General features: G+C 40.6%; 1 protein-coding gene across 1 annotated transcript in view; it reads left to right on the top strand.

The window, feature by feature from the left end:
• vasna (vasorin a) overlaps nt 1-8,716 on the top strand; it is a 33,957-nt gene extending 25,241 nt beyond the window's left edge. The window contains exon 2 of the mRNA XM_006804369.3: nt 4,119-8,716. Within this exon, the coding sequence (XP_006804432.2) occupies nt 4,140-6,230 (2,091 nt within the window). The 5' untranslated portion in view covers nt 4,119-4,139 and the 3' untranslated portion in view covers nt 6,231-8,716. The remainder of the gene's footprint in view (nt 1-4,118) is intronic.
• Nucleotides 8,717-17,465: the final 8,749 nt, after the last annotated feature.

Raw genomic sequence — 17,465 nt, 5'->3', positions numbered from 1 at the left:
GCAAACATATTCTATAAAAGCCTATAAAGGCTAGCTTAAAGAGTGTAATACTCCAACCATTCATATTCCAGTCATTCCTCTCCTTTCATCACTCTATTCACTTAGCAAGTGTGTCAGAGGTAGCACCCTAAAGAACTGAAAGGCAGCTATAATGTTCTGTAAACAACAACTGACTTCACACGAAGAAAGCTCCAGACTCTGGAGTGCAGTGTCTTTAAATAAAGACGTCCTCCTGAACAAAAGCCCGTCATAGCAGGAATAGTTCAGTGGAGCACGCTGTCAGCTTAGATCTTTTAATTGTATGCATTACGGTGTGCATTGTAGTTTGTGTCTGTAGCTTTTGTTTGTTTTGTTTGGTTTTTTCCCGCTAGTACTGGTTTGGTGACTAAAGCAAAGTAATGCCAGACAAAGTTAGCCCTGCAGCAGACTGGTGACCTCTCTGGAGAAGCAGAAAAAAACTGAATGATGGATGGATACAGTGGGGCAAAAAAGTATTTAGTCAGCCACCGATTGTGCAAGTTCCCCCACTTAAAATGATGACAGAGGTCAGTAATTTGCACCAGAGGTACACTTCAACTGTGAGAGACAGAATGTGAAAAAAAATATCCATGAATTCACATGGTAGGATTTGTAAAGAATTTATTCGTAAATCAGGGTGGAAAATAAGTATTTGGTCACCTCAAACAAGGAAAATCCCTGGCTCTCACAGACCTGTAACGTCTTCTGTAAGAAGCTTTTCTGTCCCCCACTCGTTACCTGTATGAATGGCACCTGTTTGACCTCATCATCTGTATAAAAGACACCTGTCCACAGCCTCAACCAGTCAGACTCCAAACTCCGCCATGGCCAAGACCAAAGAGCTTTCGAAGGACACCAGGAAAAGAATTGTAGACCTGCACCAGACTGGGAAGAGTGAATCTACAATAGGCAAGCAGCTTGGTGTGAAAAAATCAACTGTGGGAGCAATCATCAGAAAATGGAAGACATACAAGACCACTGATAATCTCCCTCGATCTGGGGCTCCACGCAAGATCTCATCCCGTGGGGTCAAAATGATCATGAGAACGGTGAGCAAAGATCCCAGAACCACACGGGGGGACCTGGTGAATGACCTGCAGAGAGCTGGGACCAAAGTAACAAAGGTCACCATCAGTAACACACTACAACGGCAGGGAATCAAATCCCGCAGTGCCAGACGTGTTCCGCTGCTGAAGCCAGTGCATGTCCAGGCCCGTCTGAAGTTTGCCAGAGAGCACATGGATGATACAGCAGAGGATTGGGAGAATGTCATGTGGTCAGATGAAACCAAAGTAGAACTTTTTGGTATAAACTCAACTCGTCGTGTTTGGAGGAAGAAGAATACTGAGTTGCATCCCAAGAACACCATACCTACTGTGAAGCATGGGGGTGGAAACATCATGCTATGGGGTTGTTTTTCTGCCAAGGGGACAGGACGACTGATCCGTGTTAAGGACAGAATGAATGGGGCCAAGTATCGTGAGATTTTGAGCCAAAACCTCCTTCCATCAGTGAGAACTTTGAAGATGAAACGAGGCTGGGTCTTCCAACATGACAATGATCCAAAACACACTGCCCGGGCAACAAAGGAGTGGCTTCGTAAGAGGCTTTTGAAAGTCCTGGAGTGGCCTAGCCAGTCTCCAGACCTCAACCCCATAGAAAATCTGTGGCGGGAGTTGAAAGTCCATGTTGCTCGGCGACAGCCCCAAAACATCACTGCTCTTGAGAAGATCTGCATGGAGGAATGGGCCAAAATACCAGCTACTGTGTGTGCAAACCTGGTAAAGACCTATAGTAAACGTTTGACCTCTGTTATTGCCAACAAAGGTTATGTTACAAAGTATTGAGTTGTATTTTTGTTATTGACCAAATACTTATTTTCCACCCTGATTTACGAATAAATTCTTTACAAATCCTACCATGTGAATTCATGGATTTTTTTTTCACATTCTGTCTCTCACAGTTGAAGTGTACCTCTGGTGCAAATTACTGACCTCTGTCATCATTTTAAGTGGGGGAACTTGCACAATCGGTGGCTGACTAAATACTTTTTTGCCCCACTGTATATTGCTTTGATAAATGGCCACAAAATGTTACTCACACCAGTAACTTTGGGTCTGAAAACATGTCTTTGCATTGCTGTTTTGTTTTTTTACCTAAAAGTTCAAACACCAGTTAAAATTACTAGTATATGCAGACTTGCAGGTTTGTAAAGCTGTTCAATTTAGTTTCCGTGTTTATTTCTTATTGGACATGAAGTGTAACAGTTTTGTTCTCTTTGGCAAAAACTAGCAAAGTAACCAGTTTCCCACATAGACATAGTATGGCATCAAGAGACAAAAATCAGAGATAACATTCTAATTCCCAGACAGTGTGCTGTGATCTGTATGAAACAGCATTAGAAACATTCTAACTGGTCCTGGAAGATCAGTTAAATAAAAGTGTGTCTTTAGGTTAACAGAGAATCAAGAGAGCAGCAGGTCAGAGCACCGTCCTTATTAATTCATCTAAAAAATAAATAAATCTTGTCTTGTGTTCAAAACACTTGTCAGCACCACTTTTTTTCCATTCCTGTCACTACATAAAGAATTTCCCAGAATATTGCAAATTCCTACTTTCATGTTATGAGGTGAAGGGAATGAATGGCGGAGACATAGGACAGGGAGGGAATAGAGGTATGGCCCTATGTGTGCACGCCTGACTTTAATAAAACATCTTAGGTTTCTCCTTGACTTCCGCCTCAGGAGTCCTGGAAAGGGCAATAGTGTGAGAGTTTAACAAATAGAAACCAGGCCAAGGGAGTGGAGGGGAGAGAGAGGAAGATGAAAGACAAAGAGCTGATGTAATGTTAAGGATGGAGACTGAAATGCACATTGATAAATGGTGTACCATAATAGGAACATTTAAACATGTGATTATAAAAAAAACCAACATATTTGTAAGTTACATTTTTTTTTTAACATTTTTCATTATTCCACAGCAGAACAATTTGTTACTGTTTCTATGCTCAATCCAGACACGTTATTAAAACTTCTTTACTCACTACACAGCAGTTATGCATTTAAGTGTATAAATCCGTTTTTTTGTGTTTTTTCTTTCTTTTTGGGTGAGCTGCATACATGGGGCTTATTTTTATTCTTCCTATAAGACATGTGACTATAAACAACAAAAGTGGGCAAAGTATAGACGCTTGATGACACAATTATCTCTTTGTAGAGCAGTGTTTGTACACTACCTTGTAAAATCTTGTGCTGCAATGTCGGCGATTAAGAGGGAAGCGGGATGAGATTTAAGACTTATGCAAAAACATTCACACATCCACTGGAAAATTAGTTGGAAATTTTCAATGCAGTGCTTGAATTTTCCACAGTTTCCTACTGTCCTGTGGTTTTTTTGTCACTATAAAACAATAGTGTAATGTGTCTGTCAGCAGACCATATTCGCCTCGGATATGTTTGTATATGGGAGACTTGCGGCTGTACATGTCATGCTTCACTGCAGCAGACTGGGTTTCACGGGCTAAAAACGATGCCATAAACACTAAGAAGTAGCTGAACTGACTTCTTATCTACTCAGAAATAGTCACCCTGGGTGGGCTGTGCTAACCTCTCACTTAACCTATGGGCCTTTATCCCTGGGGAGGATGATCATTACAGATATGAAAAGCAAAGCCACTATAATGAGGCTGTAGGCGTTATATTTTGCATACATATTTGTGTTTATGGAAATAAAGTTTTGTTTTTTTAGCATAAGTATGTGTGTATCCACCTCATTGTACTATATTCTATATTTTATTTATATTCTATATTTTTATTGTTTCTATATTTCCGTGTTCTTTGATACTTGAATTTCTTCCTTTGGACATGTTTTATGGAACTGTTGCATTTGTTATTAAACAAAACGAATCTGAGTTTGAGTACGAGGTTGACAAAATTCTTAAATAATATTCATTTATTTCATAGAGTAGTTAATTATATTACCTGTAGAGCTATTTATAAATTACCAAGGTTTATGTTTCAATTTATCTTGTAAATATGGGCACCTTAGCAAGCAACTAATGATTGACACTAACCATTTTCTATCCCACTTATGTCTTTCAGATTTGCAAGCCTTTCATCGCCATGATACAATACTTCCTGCTCTTTGTCCTGTCTTCTGGGCTGGTGTTATCATCTGACTGCCCAGCAAGCTGTAACTGCCCGATGCAGGGGTCAATATTCTGCATTAATCTTCCTGCCCCCATTGTGCCCCGTGTCCCACCAACAACACAAAATCTCTACATCTTCCAAAATGCCATCATTACTTTGGCTCAAGAAGACTTCAAAGGTCTAGTGGAGTTGGAGCTTTTAGATCTGAGCCAGAATGAGCTTACAGAGATTCCGGATGGTGTATTTGAGATGTTGTCAAAACTGAAGAACTTAGACTTATCCACTAACCAGATTACCCATATATCCAAAGGCAGTTTTTCTGGCTTGGTACAGCTGGAGAGGCTGTATCTTCATTCAAATCGCATACAGAGCATTCATTTGGAAGCTTTTGAAGGTTTAGAAAAGTTGCTAGAACTAAAACTGCAAGGGAATCAGCTAACCTCACTCCCATCACTTCAGTTGCCCAGTCTTCTCCTTTTAGACCTCAGCAACAACAATATTCCAACTTTGAGTCTCTCAGACCTACAGACTCCCCACCTGGAGACACTTAAGGTGGCCTCTCTAAAGCTTACTACTTTACATGAGGATCTCGTAGCCTCCCTGAAGAATCTTCATGAGCTAGACATTTCATCAAACCAGTTAGCTGAGGTGCCCAGGGCCCTAAAACATGATTTCCTAAAAGGGCTGACCAAGCTGAGCTTGGCTGGCAACCCATTGGGGGATCTGAGGGTGGAGGACTTTGATAAATTATCTGGGCTTCAAGAACTGGATCTCAGTAGTCTAAATCTCCAGGGATTCCCACCACATTTTTTTCACACTTTCCCCAAGTTGAGAACCCTGACAGCAGCTAAGAATCCATTTGACTGTTTGTGCCCATTAGCCTGGTTCCCTGTCTGGCTAAAAGAGAAGAAAGTGATTCTTGAGAGACATGAAGAGACCAGATGCCACTTTCCTCTAGTTAATGCTGGGAAGATGCTTTCAGAACTGGATCACAAAGATTTTGGATGTCCATCAACCACAACATTGCAAATGGGCTCTCCCATTGGAAGTACTTCTGTTCCACAGTTGCCATTCACATCTCCAAGAACAACCCATACCAATGCTATTCCTCCTCCTCCACCACCTAGTGAAGAAACTATCTCTCCAAAAACAGAACCTCCAGTCTTCCCAAGCTCCACCAGTGGGCAATACGAGCACTTTTGTCCACCAAACATCTGCCTTAATGGTGGCACTTGTTATTTTGACCCAGTGGGAGAACTCGGCTGTTTGTGTCTGTCAGGGACATTTGGCCTCTACTGTGAAAATATGGATGATGTTCCTCAACCACCAGCAACTGAAGATTCTATAGTTACCACCGAGATGCCTGATAAACTTGATGCCATCAGTTCACGTCAGGTGACCTCCACATCAATCCTTCTTGACTTGCACCGGTTTATCAAGTCACAGCCGCATATTCGTGGCATCAAGTTGACCTACCGTAACCTCTCAGGGCCTGATCGCCGATCCATTACACTGAATGTTCCACCCAACTATCCTGAATACACTTTACGTGGTCTGAGGCCAAACTGTACCTATTCAGTCTGTGCTAGTCCTTTGGGAGAGAAAATCAGCTCTCGGGCCAACAACTCTGCTGAAATGGGGTCATGTACAGAGGCTCGTACTGAAGGGATTCCAGTGACATCCTCAGAGCCCTGGGTGGAGACACAGGCATCCATGACATATACTCTCATACCTGCTTTAGCTGCTCTTGCACTGGTGCTGGGATTGGCTGTGGTGGCTGGGACAATCATCTGTCTAAGGAAAAGGAAGCAGGCCAATTCTGGATTGGAGCCTGAGCTGGGCCCCACTGATCCTGATCCCATGGAACTGGAGGGGAAACCTTGTCTGGAGAATGGAGGAAACGGTACAACACCCCTCAAACAGCCGGAGATCGATCATTGTTTTACTCCTCAGCCACTTCCATACATGCAACAAAACGGGGGTTTGGACTATGTAGCACTCTTAGTGCAAGGGCACTGCCCTTCAAATAACAATGTTACATCATTAAAACCTTCTTATTTCTAACTGTTGGGAAGATTTTGTAAAGACTCCCCATCCATAGTTCCTAATCCTGATATGGCTCACTTAGTGATTGAAATCGAATTTTCAGTCCAAACATCCAAAATTCAAAAAGTGGCATTTACTATCCTTTCAAGGTCAAAAGGTGGCACAACAAAGTGGATGGTTTATTTCAGAGTCAGTGAATGGTAAAATTACGATGACATCATATTTGAAATTTGCAAAATGAATAGGAAGTGGTTTAAAAGTCATCAAGCAGGATTGGATGGTGGTGAAACCTAACTGAGTGCAATTTACTAGAAAGATCTTAGCGAACTGAAAACGGAAGTGCCTTTTGCATTGACGCAACTGTAACTGACAGTTCTTTTTTAAAATGTTTTTGTTTATAAAACAGAAACAATGTGACTGAGTTGTAATCCTGTTGCTGGATTTAGTAGATATGGTATGGGGAAAGTGCCTGAGTGTTTGAGCTACAGAACTGGATCACGTCACTGGTGTATATGAAAACACCTGGACCACACGTCCCAATACAAACTGGAGTTTCAACCAACTCTGACCGCACCATAAGGATTATAAAAAGATCTTGCACTGAAAAAAACATTTGGATTTTCCTTTCAAATGTTCCACTTATAAACTGTCACAAGGTTAATGCTCAAAAGGAAGTGGAATTAATAAAAATATTTTGAAAATTAGCATTAAGCTGAAGACCATATGAGCTGTGTGAACTCTATATTATGTTGTGGACAGTATCTGAAACAAAAACATGCAAGTGTCTTGTGCAGATTTGGATTCTTCCGACCCATCAACCATAATTCTGCCACATCTCACAGCATTTGGTTTTTGTGGGAAATATACTTGCTGTGAAAGGTAAATGGGAATGGACTTTGCCTGCATTGTTCTGTGCCGTCAGAGGCAGATTATTAGTGTTTAGTTGATATTACGGTATTCCATTTTTGTCACGTCTTTTTGTATTTTTAGCATGTCTTTTGTTGTTTTTTTTGTTTTTTTGCAGTATTGCTAACATGAGTTTAAACAGTAATTGTCCCTGCCTATAAACCCATGCATAAATGGTGGATTTTTGACTGTCCTGAGTGGAGAAATAAATGGAGAGGTAAATCAAAGCTAAAGTTCTCCAAAGATGAGATCCAAAAGCAGCGAGGAGTAATTAAATATCTACTAAAGCTGATTCATAAAACTACTTTAATTAAAACTCAGCCATTTTTACATAAAATACAGACTGCTTTTTATTTTTTCCAAAATTTAAACTGAATGTAAAAGTTCAGTGTCAGATACTTCAGTCTCTCTGCCAGGTCTGCCTCCACTCCACAAAGACATAGTTAAACAAGGCTCAGACTGTTTTTGAACAGTAAAGATCCCTAAACTGTTCAAAGGCCTTCAGCCTCAGAGCTCACTCCTATAAAGCAGCACACACGTGCCAAGAAAGGAAGTTCAAAGATTTAGAGTTTTAGGCACTAGTTTTCTCTTGGGGCTGCTGACTGTATCGTTCCAGTGATATCGTCTAGACAGTGGCCCCTTTAGCTTTTTGTTTGCTCTTACCCTCTTACTTGTCTGCCCCTTGACTTTAATCATCATCATCGTGTGTTTTTGGTCAGTGACTATTATTGGTTTGTGTAGTTTTGCTTGTTTACTGCCAACCAGACTGTGAAATGTAAATGATAAAAGCAATGAAATGTATCTGTTTTATTTTTTTTTCTCCTGTCTGGGGCTAGAGGTTAAATAATTTTTTGCAGTTTTTTATATCTTCCTCCTTTAAAAAAAAGGATTCATACTCTATCACTGAGTATAATAGGTTTACAGAGAAATGCCTGAGCAACATTGCTCCCGAGCCTTACCGACGTCTTTTAGTGTCATATTACATGCTGATGTGGATTTCGAGAACAATAGAGCCTTTATTTTGTCTCACAACATATGGCATTGCATCAAATTACAAACTAAAAATGAAGCACCATGCAATCAATTTTTGTCAGGGTTTTGACAAAAAAAGGCCTTACTTGATTCTTAGTTATCTAACAGCAGTAACTTACATGAGTTTGATTGTTCAGATGTGTATGTGTGTGTGTTTTCACGGCTGTTTTTGTGTCCCCTTTTTTATGCTTCCAACCCCATATTGTCCTTATATAATACTCCCGAAGTGTCCAAAATCAAGCACCCATTTTCTGTTTTCATTGTTTTATTTTGTCAATTCTCCAGTCCAAACAAAGCCACAGATGTTCATGTTTTCCCCTTATCCCAACATATCAGCTGAAACACTTGCTGTGTTGCTTTGGACAGTCGTAGGAGAAGGAAATGTTTGAAATATTTTCAACATGCTTGTTACACTACTTTCCCTGTTTATTTAGGGAAACTTGTATTTTTGTCATTGTTGTACGTTTTTCTTTCTGTCTGTCAATAGCATTTCTGTGTACATTTTTTTTTTTTTTTTTTGCCATAAAAGCAATGCTGAGAAAACGAACAGTATTAAAATGCTCTGATGATAACACGACTGTGGTTTTGTGTTTGATCAAGAGGTGTTGGCTGAAGCCTGAAGATACTTTTATATGATCTTTCACTGCAGTGTATCCTGCCAGTGTGGTTTAGAAGAATTCGAGCTCATTTTGAGGCTGTATGTTAGTTTTAAATGAACGCGAGTGTCGTCATAGAAATATGGTAAACAACTGAGAAAAGGATTTCCATTAACAACAGGAGCTGATTACACGCAGCCTGTAACTCCTTATTACCTCATTACACACATGCACACGCTTAAGCTAACCTAAACCACAACATGATTACTTTGTGACGTTGTGTTGGTTTGTGGATGGAGGTCTTTTTATGTATTTTTCCCCTAATAGCGAAGAACAGATGCCAGTGGAAAATTTTACACACTAACAAACAGGTTTCGAATCAGATGTTAAGTGACCCTGCTACTTCATAGATATTGGAGCAGACATTCAAGTCTTATCAGCTAACACTAGCAGGCTTTGTTAGCAAACCTCAGCTATACTATATATGGGTGTCTCACACAGACTCCACAGAGGCTAATTTGCGGTCCCACATAAGTAAATGACCATTTTGTTCGCCAAATCTCGAGCATTCGAACATGCTACAGAAAGCACAAAATGACAAACATGACGACAAAGTGCCATTGACTGGCCTTGTCTTGTCAGCATCTCTCAAACACTCACATTGGCTTTAAGTTATAAAAATATCACCCCTGTTCACTTCTCTCAGACAGCTGGAAATGTGTTTTCTTTCAGCTGCAGCGTTGAATATTTTAAAATAGGAGTGTATGGCAGCTCAAGGAACGTCCATGGCTCTTAACTCTGTAGGAGGCATGTTAATGCCCATTTTCATGTGTAAGAGCCCTGACTTCAGTTCAGGAGAAGAGGAGGAAGAGATTTTATCCAGATGAGGGTCACATTATCTCTTTTCTTCACATTTTTTCCACTTTGTTGTACTATGTACTGTGGACTGTTTCTATCCATATACATAAAATGCAATTGGGCAAGAGGGCATTGTTCATCTCGGCCAAAGTATTGATGGAGAGGCAACATGGCAGCGTGTGCAATCCGGCACCCCATTCCTATGTATTTTTAATGGATTAATTACGTTTACAAAAATGCAGTAATTTGTTGGAAGACAGTTAAAAACTAAACAATGTATGTTTATAAAATTTAAAAAAGAACTGCACCTTTGAGGACTTGCTATTCATGGCCAATTTAGTATCCCGGTTGTCCAAACAATTGACGAAAATCCAGGTAGCCAAGGTATTAATAACCATGTGGAAGTTTAGATTATTAGGTCAGGTAAACAAAAAGCCTGCTGATCCAAGCAAACAGCAACAATCTTGACCTCACTCTTCAGTTATGTTCTTCATGAAACATGAGTTATCTTTTAGATGATGATGCCATGAAAATGCCATGGTCTTGGAACAAAATGCCAGAATGCTATTAATTAGACTTACCCTGCTATTTTTAGCTTTGATATCACTGACTGGATCTTTCCTACTCTGCTTATCCAATTTTTGTGGGATAAGTTACACATTTGCAAACTGCTCTGTTTGGATACAGTTTAAAAGAGGAGAACTAAATGCAAGACTGAAACGAAATACACTTTCACTGCGTGAAAGTTTTGCACGAAGGGTTGACCAGCTGAACATAAAGGCAGGGAGTCTCTATAAAAATGCAAATACCTAATTATATATTCATGGAAAAGATTATAGCCTTTTGGAATCTAAAACATGGAAGAGATTAACATTAAGGAGATTTCTTTGAAAGAGCTGGAGAACTGACAGAAGCCACTGTGGCTTGGGGAGCAGGCTTTTATAGATTATCATTCTGAATTCCACAGAAAATTACTAGGAGGGTAAACTTTTTTGTTTGGGTGTTTAGTGTGTTTGCTGCAACTACTTTTGATGGGTGAACCCTTCTATGGCATTCTATAGCTGTGGTAAGAAAAGATAGGTTGTTTTTTTAGAAGTCACTCAATTAACCTAATAAAAAGAGCAAAATGAGCTGGAAGACCAAAATAAGCTGTGGGAAGGGAGTTTAGGAATGTCTGATCAACAGTAAAACCTGTTACGTAAAATTCAGCGATGAACTTACAAAGAAGGGAAATTTTCGAGGGCATTTTCTAACAGACTCTGAGACTCTAGAGGAGAGTCAGTGGAAGCTAAGAAACAACAAACACGTTTATTCTCAGTTTGTTTTAGCCTGACAAATATGGCGTTATTTTTGTGCCACTATTCTGAGCACATGTAAAAAAAACATTTGCAGGAACAAGTGTTGCCTTTTGAGAGGAAATTTATTTTGAGCGAAGAAAAGCTGAATTTGAGTGAACAAAATTCATTGCTGCATGCAAAAAATGTATTTCAGTGTTTGCTATTATCCACACACAATAGCAGCCCCTCTCGCTCAGTTTTTGCACTTGAGCTCACTCGCAATGTGTTGCTCGCGCTCTCAACATTTCTACCCGTGCTTCAACTCTTTCTGTACACCGTTAGATTTGTGCCACAAAACCAACCAATCACAGACTTGGATGCAAAAAAAAGTCTGATTGGCTGTTCTGGTCTCCAATCAGCTCGAAATGACGAAATGCAATATCCAAAACTCAAACGAGGCAGTGGCGGAGGAACTCAGAGTGGCGATTTGTTTATTGCCGACTTTGCGCCAGAAAGAACATCAACTGATAATAGAAAGTAATATTAAATAAATTCTAACAACAGCTGACCAAGCTTAAATGTGCTGCTGCTGTTGTTTAGCGCAACATCCGCTGGTTTCCTCTTTCTGGCGCAAAGTGGGTGATAAACAAACAAGAGAGAAAAGCCGATCAGCTGATCATTGATCAGTTTCATGATTGAAGTAGCAACAGGAAAGGGAGCGGGAGAGAATGAGAGAAGAAGAGGCAGTTGTGCAGAAAAAACACAGAATAACGTCAGCTTTGTGTCTTTTTTTTTATTATTCTAGCTGAAGTACAGGACGAATCGCTTTCCTTTTCACCTCAATACGGCTGTATTGTAATTGGTCCAGCCCAGAGTTGATCATGACCAAGTGGCTAATCCACCACCTTTCACTGTTTATCCCGTTACAAAAACAAACAAGAATAAAAATGAAAAATCACCATCGGCCCACCGGGTAAATGCCCGGTATGCCCAATGGCCAGTCCAGTTGTGCGGTCAGCTGGTGGGTAACAGGCATCTCCAAAAACATTAGAGCACTTTTGCAAATATGTGATGTCTTGATGAATCGAGCAGACATCTTTAAAAGTTTGTTTGTGACCCAGAAAGAGTAATATTTCAATCTCCGCCACTGCCTAGTTTGAGTTTTGGACGAAATGGATTCTGGGATATTGCATTTCGTCATTTCGAGCTGATTGGAGACCAGAACAGCCAATCACATTTTTTTTTGCATCCAAGTCTGTGATTGGCTTGTTTTGTGGCACATATATAACGGTGTACACAAAGAGTTTAGCGCGCAGGCAGAAATGTTGAGAGCGCGAGCAACACATTGCGAGCGAGCACAAGTGCAAAAACTGAGCGAGAGGGGCTGCTATTGTGTGTGTGTGTGTATGGATAATAGCAAACACTGAAATACATTTTTTGCACACAGCAATGAATTTTGTTCACTCAAATTCAGCTTTTCTTTGCTCAAAATAAATTTCTTCTCAAAATGCATCACTTGCACCTGCAAATGGTTTTTTTTTTTTTTTTTTTTACGTGCGCTCAGAATAGTGACACAAAAATAACGCCATAGACAAACAGCAAAAAAAATGCTTTGGGTGGCTTCCACAATTAAGGAACGGTTAGTCAGCTGCATATCAGACGAAAAAAATAAAACATAACCCAAGGTAAACAGTTAAAATACACCTGATAAGGATTCTGAAAGGGACTCAGGCGCAGGCCAGTTGTTTCCTATATGCGAAAGACAGTGTGTTTATTTACAGTGAACACAACACCAAGTGGCTATGTGCAGGGGAAAGGGGGTCCAGGTCGCCAGGGTCCGTAAGGAAACAGGGATCAGGGAAAAGGTACTCCACACTCTCTGTACAAAAGCTCCAAGTCCTCCTCCTCTGCCACTCTTCTCGTAATCGGGTTCCAGAAACAATCTACACACAAAAAGGTCAGGTTAGCGGGATAGTCACAAAAGCTTACAGATTCAGATTTGCAGATGCACATGTTGACTGACGCTGATAGCTCAACGATCCAGCGAAAACAAGCGTAGATTCGCTATCTTAAGTAGCACTGCAATCAGCTGGGATCAGCGGCCGGTGCGGTGATGAGAGCAGGTGTGTGGGCCAGCAGCGGGAGCCCGCAATGAGCATCACCGCAGCAACAGAGAGAGAGAGCGAGAGGGGGAGAGGGAGGAGGGAGAGAGCGAAAACCAAAACAAATATGTTGCCTAATAGAGGGTCGGCCAGCGAGGCACAGGGACCATGACAACACCTAGTCTGACTTTTTTATGTCTGGTATTAGGACTGGGCGATATATCGAGTTTTTAAATATATATCGATATATTTTTATACGAGATATGAGATGAGGGGTGGCACGGTGGTTAGCACTGTTGCCGCACAGCAAGAAGGCCCTGAGTTCAATTCCAACATCAGGCCGGGGTCTTTCTGTGTGGAGTTTGCATGTTCTCCCCGTGTTTGCGTGGGTTCCCTCCGGGTACTCCGGCTTCCTCCCACCGTCCAAAGGCATGCAGCTTGTGGGGATAGGTTAATTGGATAATCCAAATTGTCACTAGGTGTGAATGTGCGAATGAATGTGAGTGCGAATGGTTGTCTGTCCCTGTGTGTTGGCCCTGTGACAGACTGGCGACCTGTCCAGGGTGTACCCCGCTTCTCGCCCTATGACAGCTGGGATAGGCTCCAGCGCCCCCCGCGACCCTGAAAAGGATAAGCGGAAGCGGATGGATGGAGATATGAGATGTGACAATATTGTTTATATCGATATAGTATATGTTACGTTATAATTATATTTGTGGAGCCACAAGTTTGCCCCTCTTTTGTCTCTACGCAAAGTTACTCTGCCTTGCCTCTTTCCTTCACTGAACACAAGATGGACGGGGCAGTTATCAAAGAGGAGCTGGTCGGTAAAAAGAAAACATTTGGAGATGACTATTTTAGTGCTGGTAGCAGTAATCTCGTTAAAATGACATTAACGCCATAACTTTTTTTGACGAAGTCTTTTTGACCAAGACATGTCCTTCAATGCACACGTGGCAGGATGAATGTTATGTCTCGGTTCAACCCACTTTCAGCCTGGCGCATTATGCTGGGCTTACACTGTGCGATTTTTTAAGTCGCGTTATTCAGCTTCTGACCAATTAAAAAAAAAGTCAACACTGAGAAGAGGGAAAAGTTTTGGGAGTGACGGTAACGACAGCGAGACAGAGCGAGTGAGAGAGAGAGTTTAGATGTGGGAGATTTGTGACATTTAGTGTGGAGTGTTTACTTAGTGTGTTGTGTTGTCTTGTGTAGTTGTTCTGTTGTGTAGTCGTTTTGTTTTGTGTGTCAGTGAGGGCACTAATGAATGTCACAGAGGCACATTGCAGTGTAAACGGTGTAACGAAAACCAGCGGAGTGATACACTTCCTGTTGTCAGGCCTGCAGGTTTATCCCTGTGCTGTTCTTCTCTGTCTTTTGGTGGACAAACTTTTTTTTACTGGCACACATCATTTGTTGGGCATCTTATTGCAACACCTGATTGTTCTCTCATTTTAGTTTTAGTAATATTTTTAAATGGTTGCATAAAATGAAAAAAAAAAAACAGCAGGTGTATTGGCTGCATTTTTAGACAAATAGTTGTATATGTTTACAAAATGTACAATTTATATTTGCATTTCAAGTTATAAAAATTGACTCAACATGTCTGTGGTTTTTTTTACAGTAAAAAAAATACTGCTAGGATTTTAAGTTCTTTGTGTGATTTCAGATCAGTAATACTAATGCAGTATGTCAGTGAAAAAACAACTAAATTGGGAAAATAAAATGAAACAATTTGAGGGTGAAATACAAACGTAAACTCAAAAGGAGTCAAAAATGGCCGGTTGTATTTCAGACCTCAGTGGGTTAATCCAACAAATCATAAAAAAATTAGGTTTACATTTCAGTTTATGACAGTGCAGATTTCTGACATTTTGTGTAATTTAAGCATCTAACAATGTGATTGTTTTCTAACAAAAAATAGCGTGAAACTTAAGTTAGACTTGTGTTTGTAAATGAACTGCCCTGTGTTGTGTAGCTTTCTGGATTTTATACTTATTGGGCTACATATTTATTTATTATACAGGCTATACAGTACATAAAATAAAAACTCACATGTTTTATGTAACTAAAGTGTGTGATTATGTGGGCTACAGACAATAATTAAGTTATAGAAAATATTTATATGAAAAACGTGTATACTTACCGCATTTGAATCATTTTAACCATATGTAACCACCTGCATATGTGTTTGGGGGGGGGGGGTTTGATTTTGCCACCCCATTTGATTTCTTTGCCACCCTAAGAAAAATTCTCTAGATCCGCCCCTGCATTTGAGCATTCCTGGATCCTTACCTGTGATCTCCTTTTTGGTCACCTGACTTCCCTTGGTGTTGCAGAGATCATCTGCGGGTCACCCTTCTGAAGCCTCCATCGCAGCTCGTAGATGTTTACTCAGTGTAGTGCGTACATCACCTTACTTGGTGGTAAACAGATATTGTTTTTAGGTCGTAGGTGTAGAAGCCTCCTATGAGCCACTCTGCTCATGATTCGTGACGCTGTTTATTCGGTACGTAATTCAGTTTGTTACGATCTCTGCCTTTCATTGTTCTTTTATAGTAAATACTTATTATGCTTTGCAGGAAGTGTGGGCCTTAGTTTTACACAACGCTTCGCTAACTGAAGTGCTGCTGCTTTGCTTTTACCGTCTGTTCCTGTTGCGAGGTTTCTTTTCCTGCTCCTGCCAGCCTTTTAAAGTGGACGTCGGCGTGGACAGCGGCATGCCGGCTACGGGAGTCAGCTGGCGTGCACATTGATTGACTGGATGATTAACTTATAGTCGGGCAGACCACAAGTTGGAGTAATACGGCGATTCCGTCTGCTCCAGATTTTAAAGTTTCATTCAGATTGTATGTTGTTTTCTGTTGTTTTGATTTGTAGTTTGGATTTTTGTTACGCCACTGGCGGGAGGCCCTTTTTCTAGCTGCAGATCACCAGTGTGGTCCTGCAGTTGGGTTACCCCCCCAGCGCTGCATATAAGTTTTGTTGTAATATATTATAATTTTCTTTTTTTCTTTTATTCAGATGTGGAGGGCTGATGTGGAGGAGACTGGGGGTTAGTGATGGGATTTCCGGCTCTTTTTAGAGATCCGGCTCTTTCGGTTCGGCTCACTAAAAAGAGCCGGCTCTTTCGGCTCCGAACCGACTCTTCAGGTTGTTTTGTTGCTTTAATTAATTTATTATTAACAATAATATTAAATTATGCACAAAAGGAATTACTAACGTAAAAAAAGTGGTTTTATTTATATATGTTTATATAAAAAATATATGCGGTGGCCCCTAGAGACAAAACACGTACAAACTCCAAAACACATTTCTAGCATGAACTGAACTTCCAAAGCAGAGCTACTAGATCACTTAAATTACACAATTGAAAGCATGTTTGTGTATTTATACACAGGCACTCATATATATTCAAATAATTTAAAAACAATGTTCATTTACCTGTTACTACCACACACCAAATCCGGTCGTTGGTACTTGCTGGCTTGTGTAGCCACTAGGTAACAAAAGCTCAACACTGCGCCTAGCATTCTGGAGCACTTCTGTTGGCTTTTGTACGTGTTTTGAGTTTTTATGTGCTTCTGAGTTTGTACGTGTTTTTACATGTTTTGGAGTTTGTACGTGTTTTGGAGTTTGTACGTGTTTTGGAGTTTGTACGTGCTTCAGGGTTTGTACGTGCTTCAGAGTTCGTACGTGATTTGAAGTTTGTATGTGCTTTGTCTCTAGGGGCCACCGTAAATATACTTTTATTTATTCACTCCACATAAAATGTAATAAATAAATCATATAATACAAAAATCAACTATTCACATTTCAACTTTTAACTATTTAAATTTTCAGCTTTTTCCTTTTACAAATTTAAAGTGAAACAACACAAAACCCTGCAAACCACAACACAATTAAATATAAATTAAAATATGAAAACAAAAATAACATGCATATTCTCTGTCATATGGGCCCGCATGAATAAACTTTCTGAATCCTTTATCATCTGCAACTGAAAACAGTTGTGGATGACTACTATACCTTTCTAATGTGACGTTGTTGCCCTTGGCTCTCTTTCTCTCCCTCTGGCTCTGTTCCTGTGCTACTGAGTGTAACTACCGCCCCTCCCCCCTCTGCCCAGCGTAAAGCACAAGGCTCGCGTGCTGAGTGAAGCAGAAAAAAAGTGCGAGAGAGAGGCTGAGAGAAAGAAAAAAAAAAAAAAAAACCCACGTGACGGCTCGCGATAAGGAGCCGGCTCGCGTCGTTCACGTCAAAGAGTCGGCTCTAAGAGCCATTTCGTTCGCGAACGACCCATCACTACTGGGGGTGCCTTGGTGGTGGAAACTTTTGAGTGTACACACCTGTCTTCTTTTAGTTTATTAGTGTGAGTGTGTGATAGTGTGCTGCACTTGTGTATTGGTGTGTTTTCTTTTCTTTTTTTTTTGAGTTTATGCGTGGCATCCCTGCCCCTCCACTGGTAAGCCTTGGCTCTGA

This window comes from Neolamprologus brichardi, chromosome 6, assembly GCF_056152115.1.
Source record: "Neolamprologus brichardi isolate AB-2024 chromosome 6, ASM5615211v1, whole genome shotgun sequence".
NCBI lineage: Eukaryota > Metazoa > Chordata > Actinopteri > Cichliformes > Cichlidae > Neolamprologus > Neolamprologus brichardi.
This window is presented reverse-complemented; position numbering and strand designations above follow the sequence as displayed.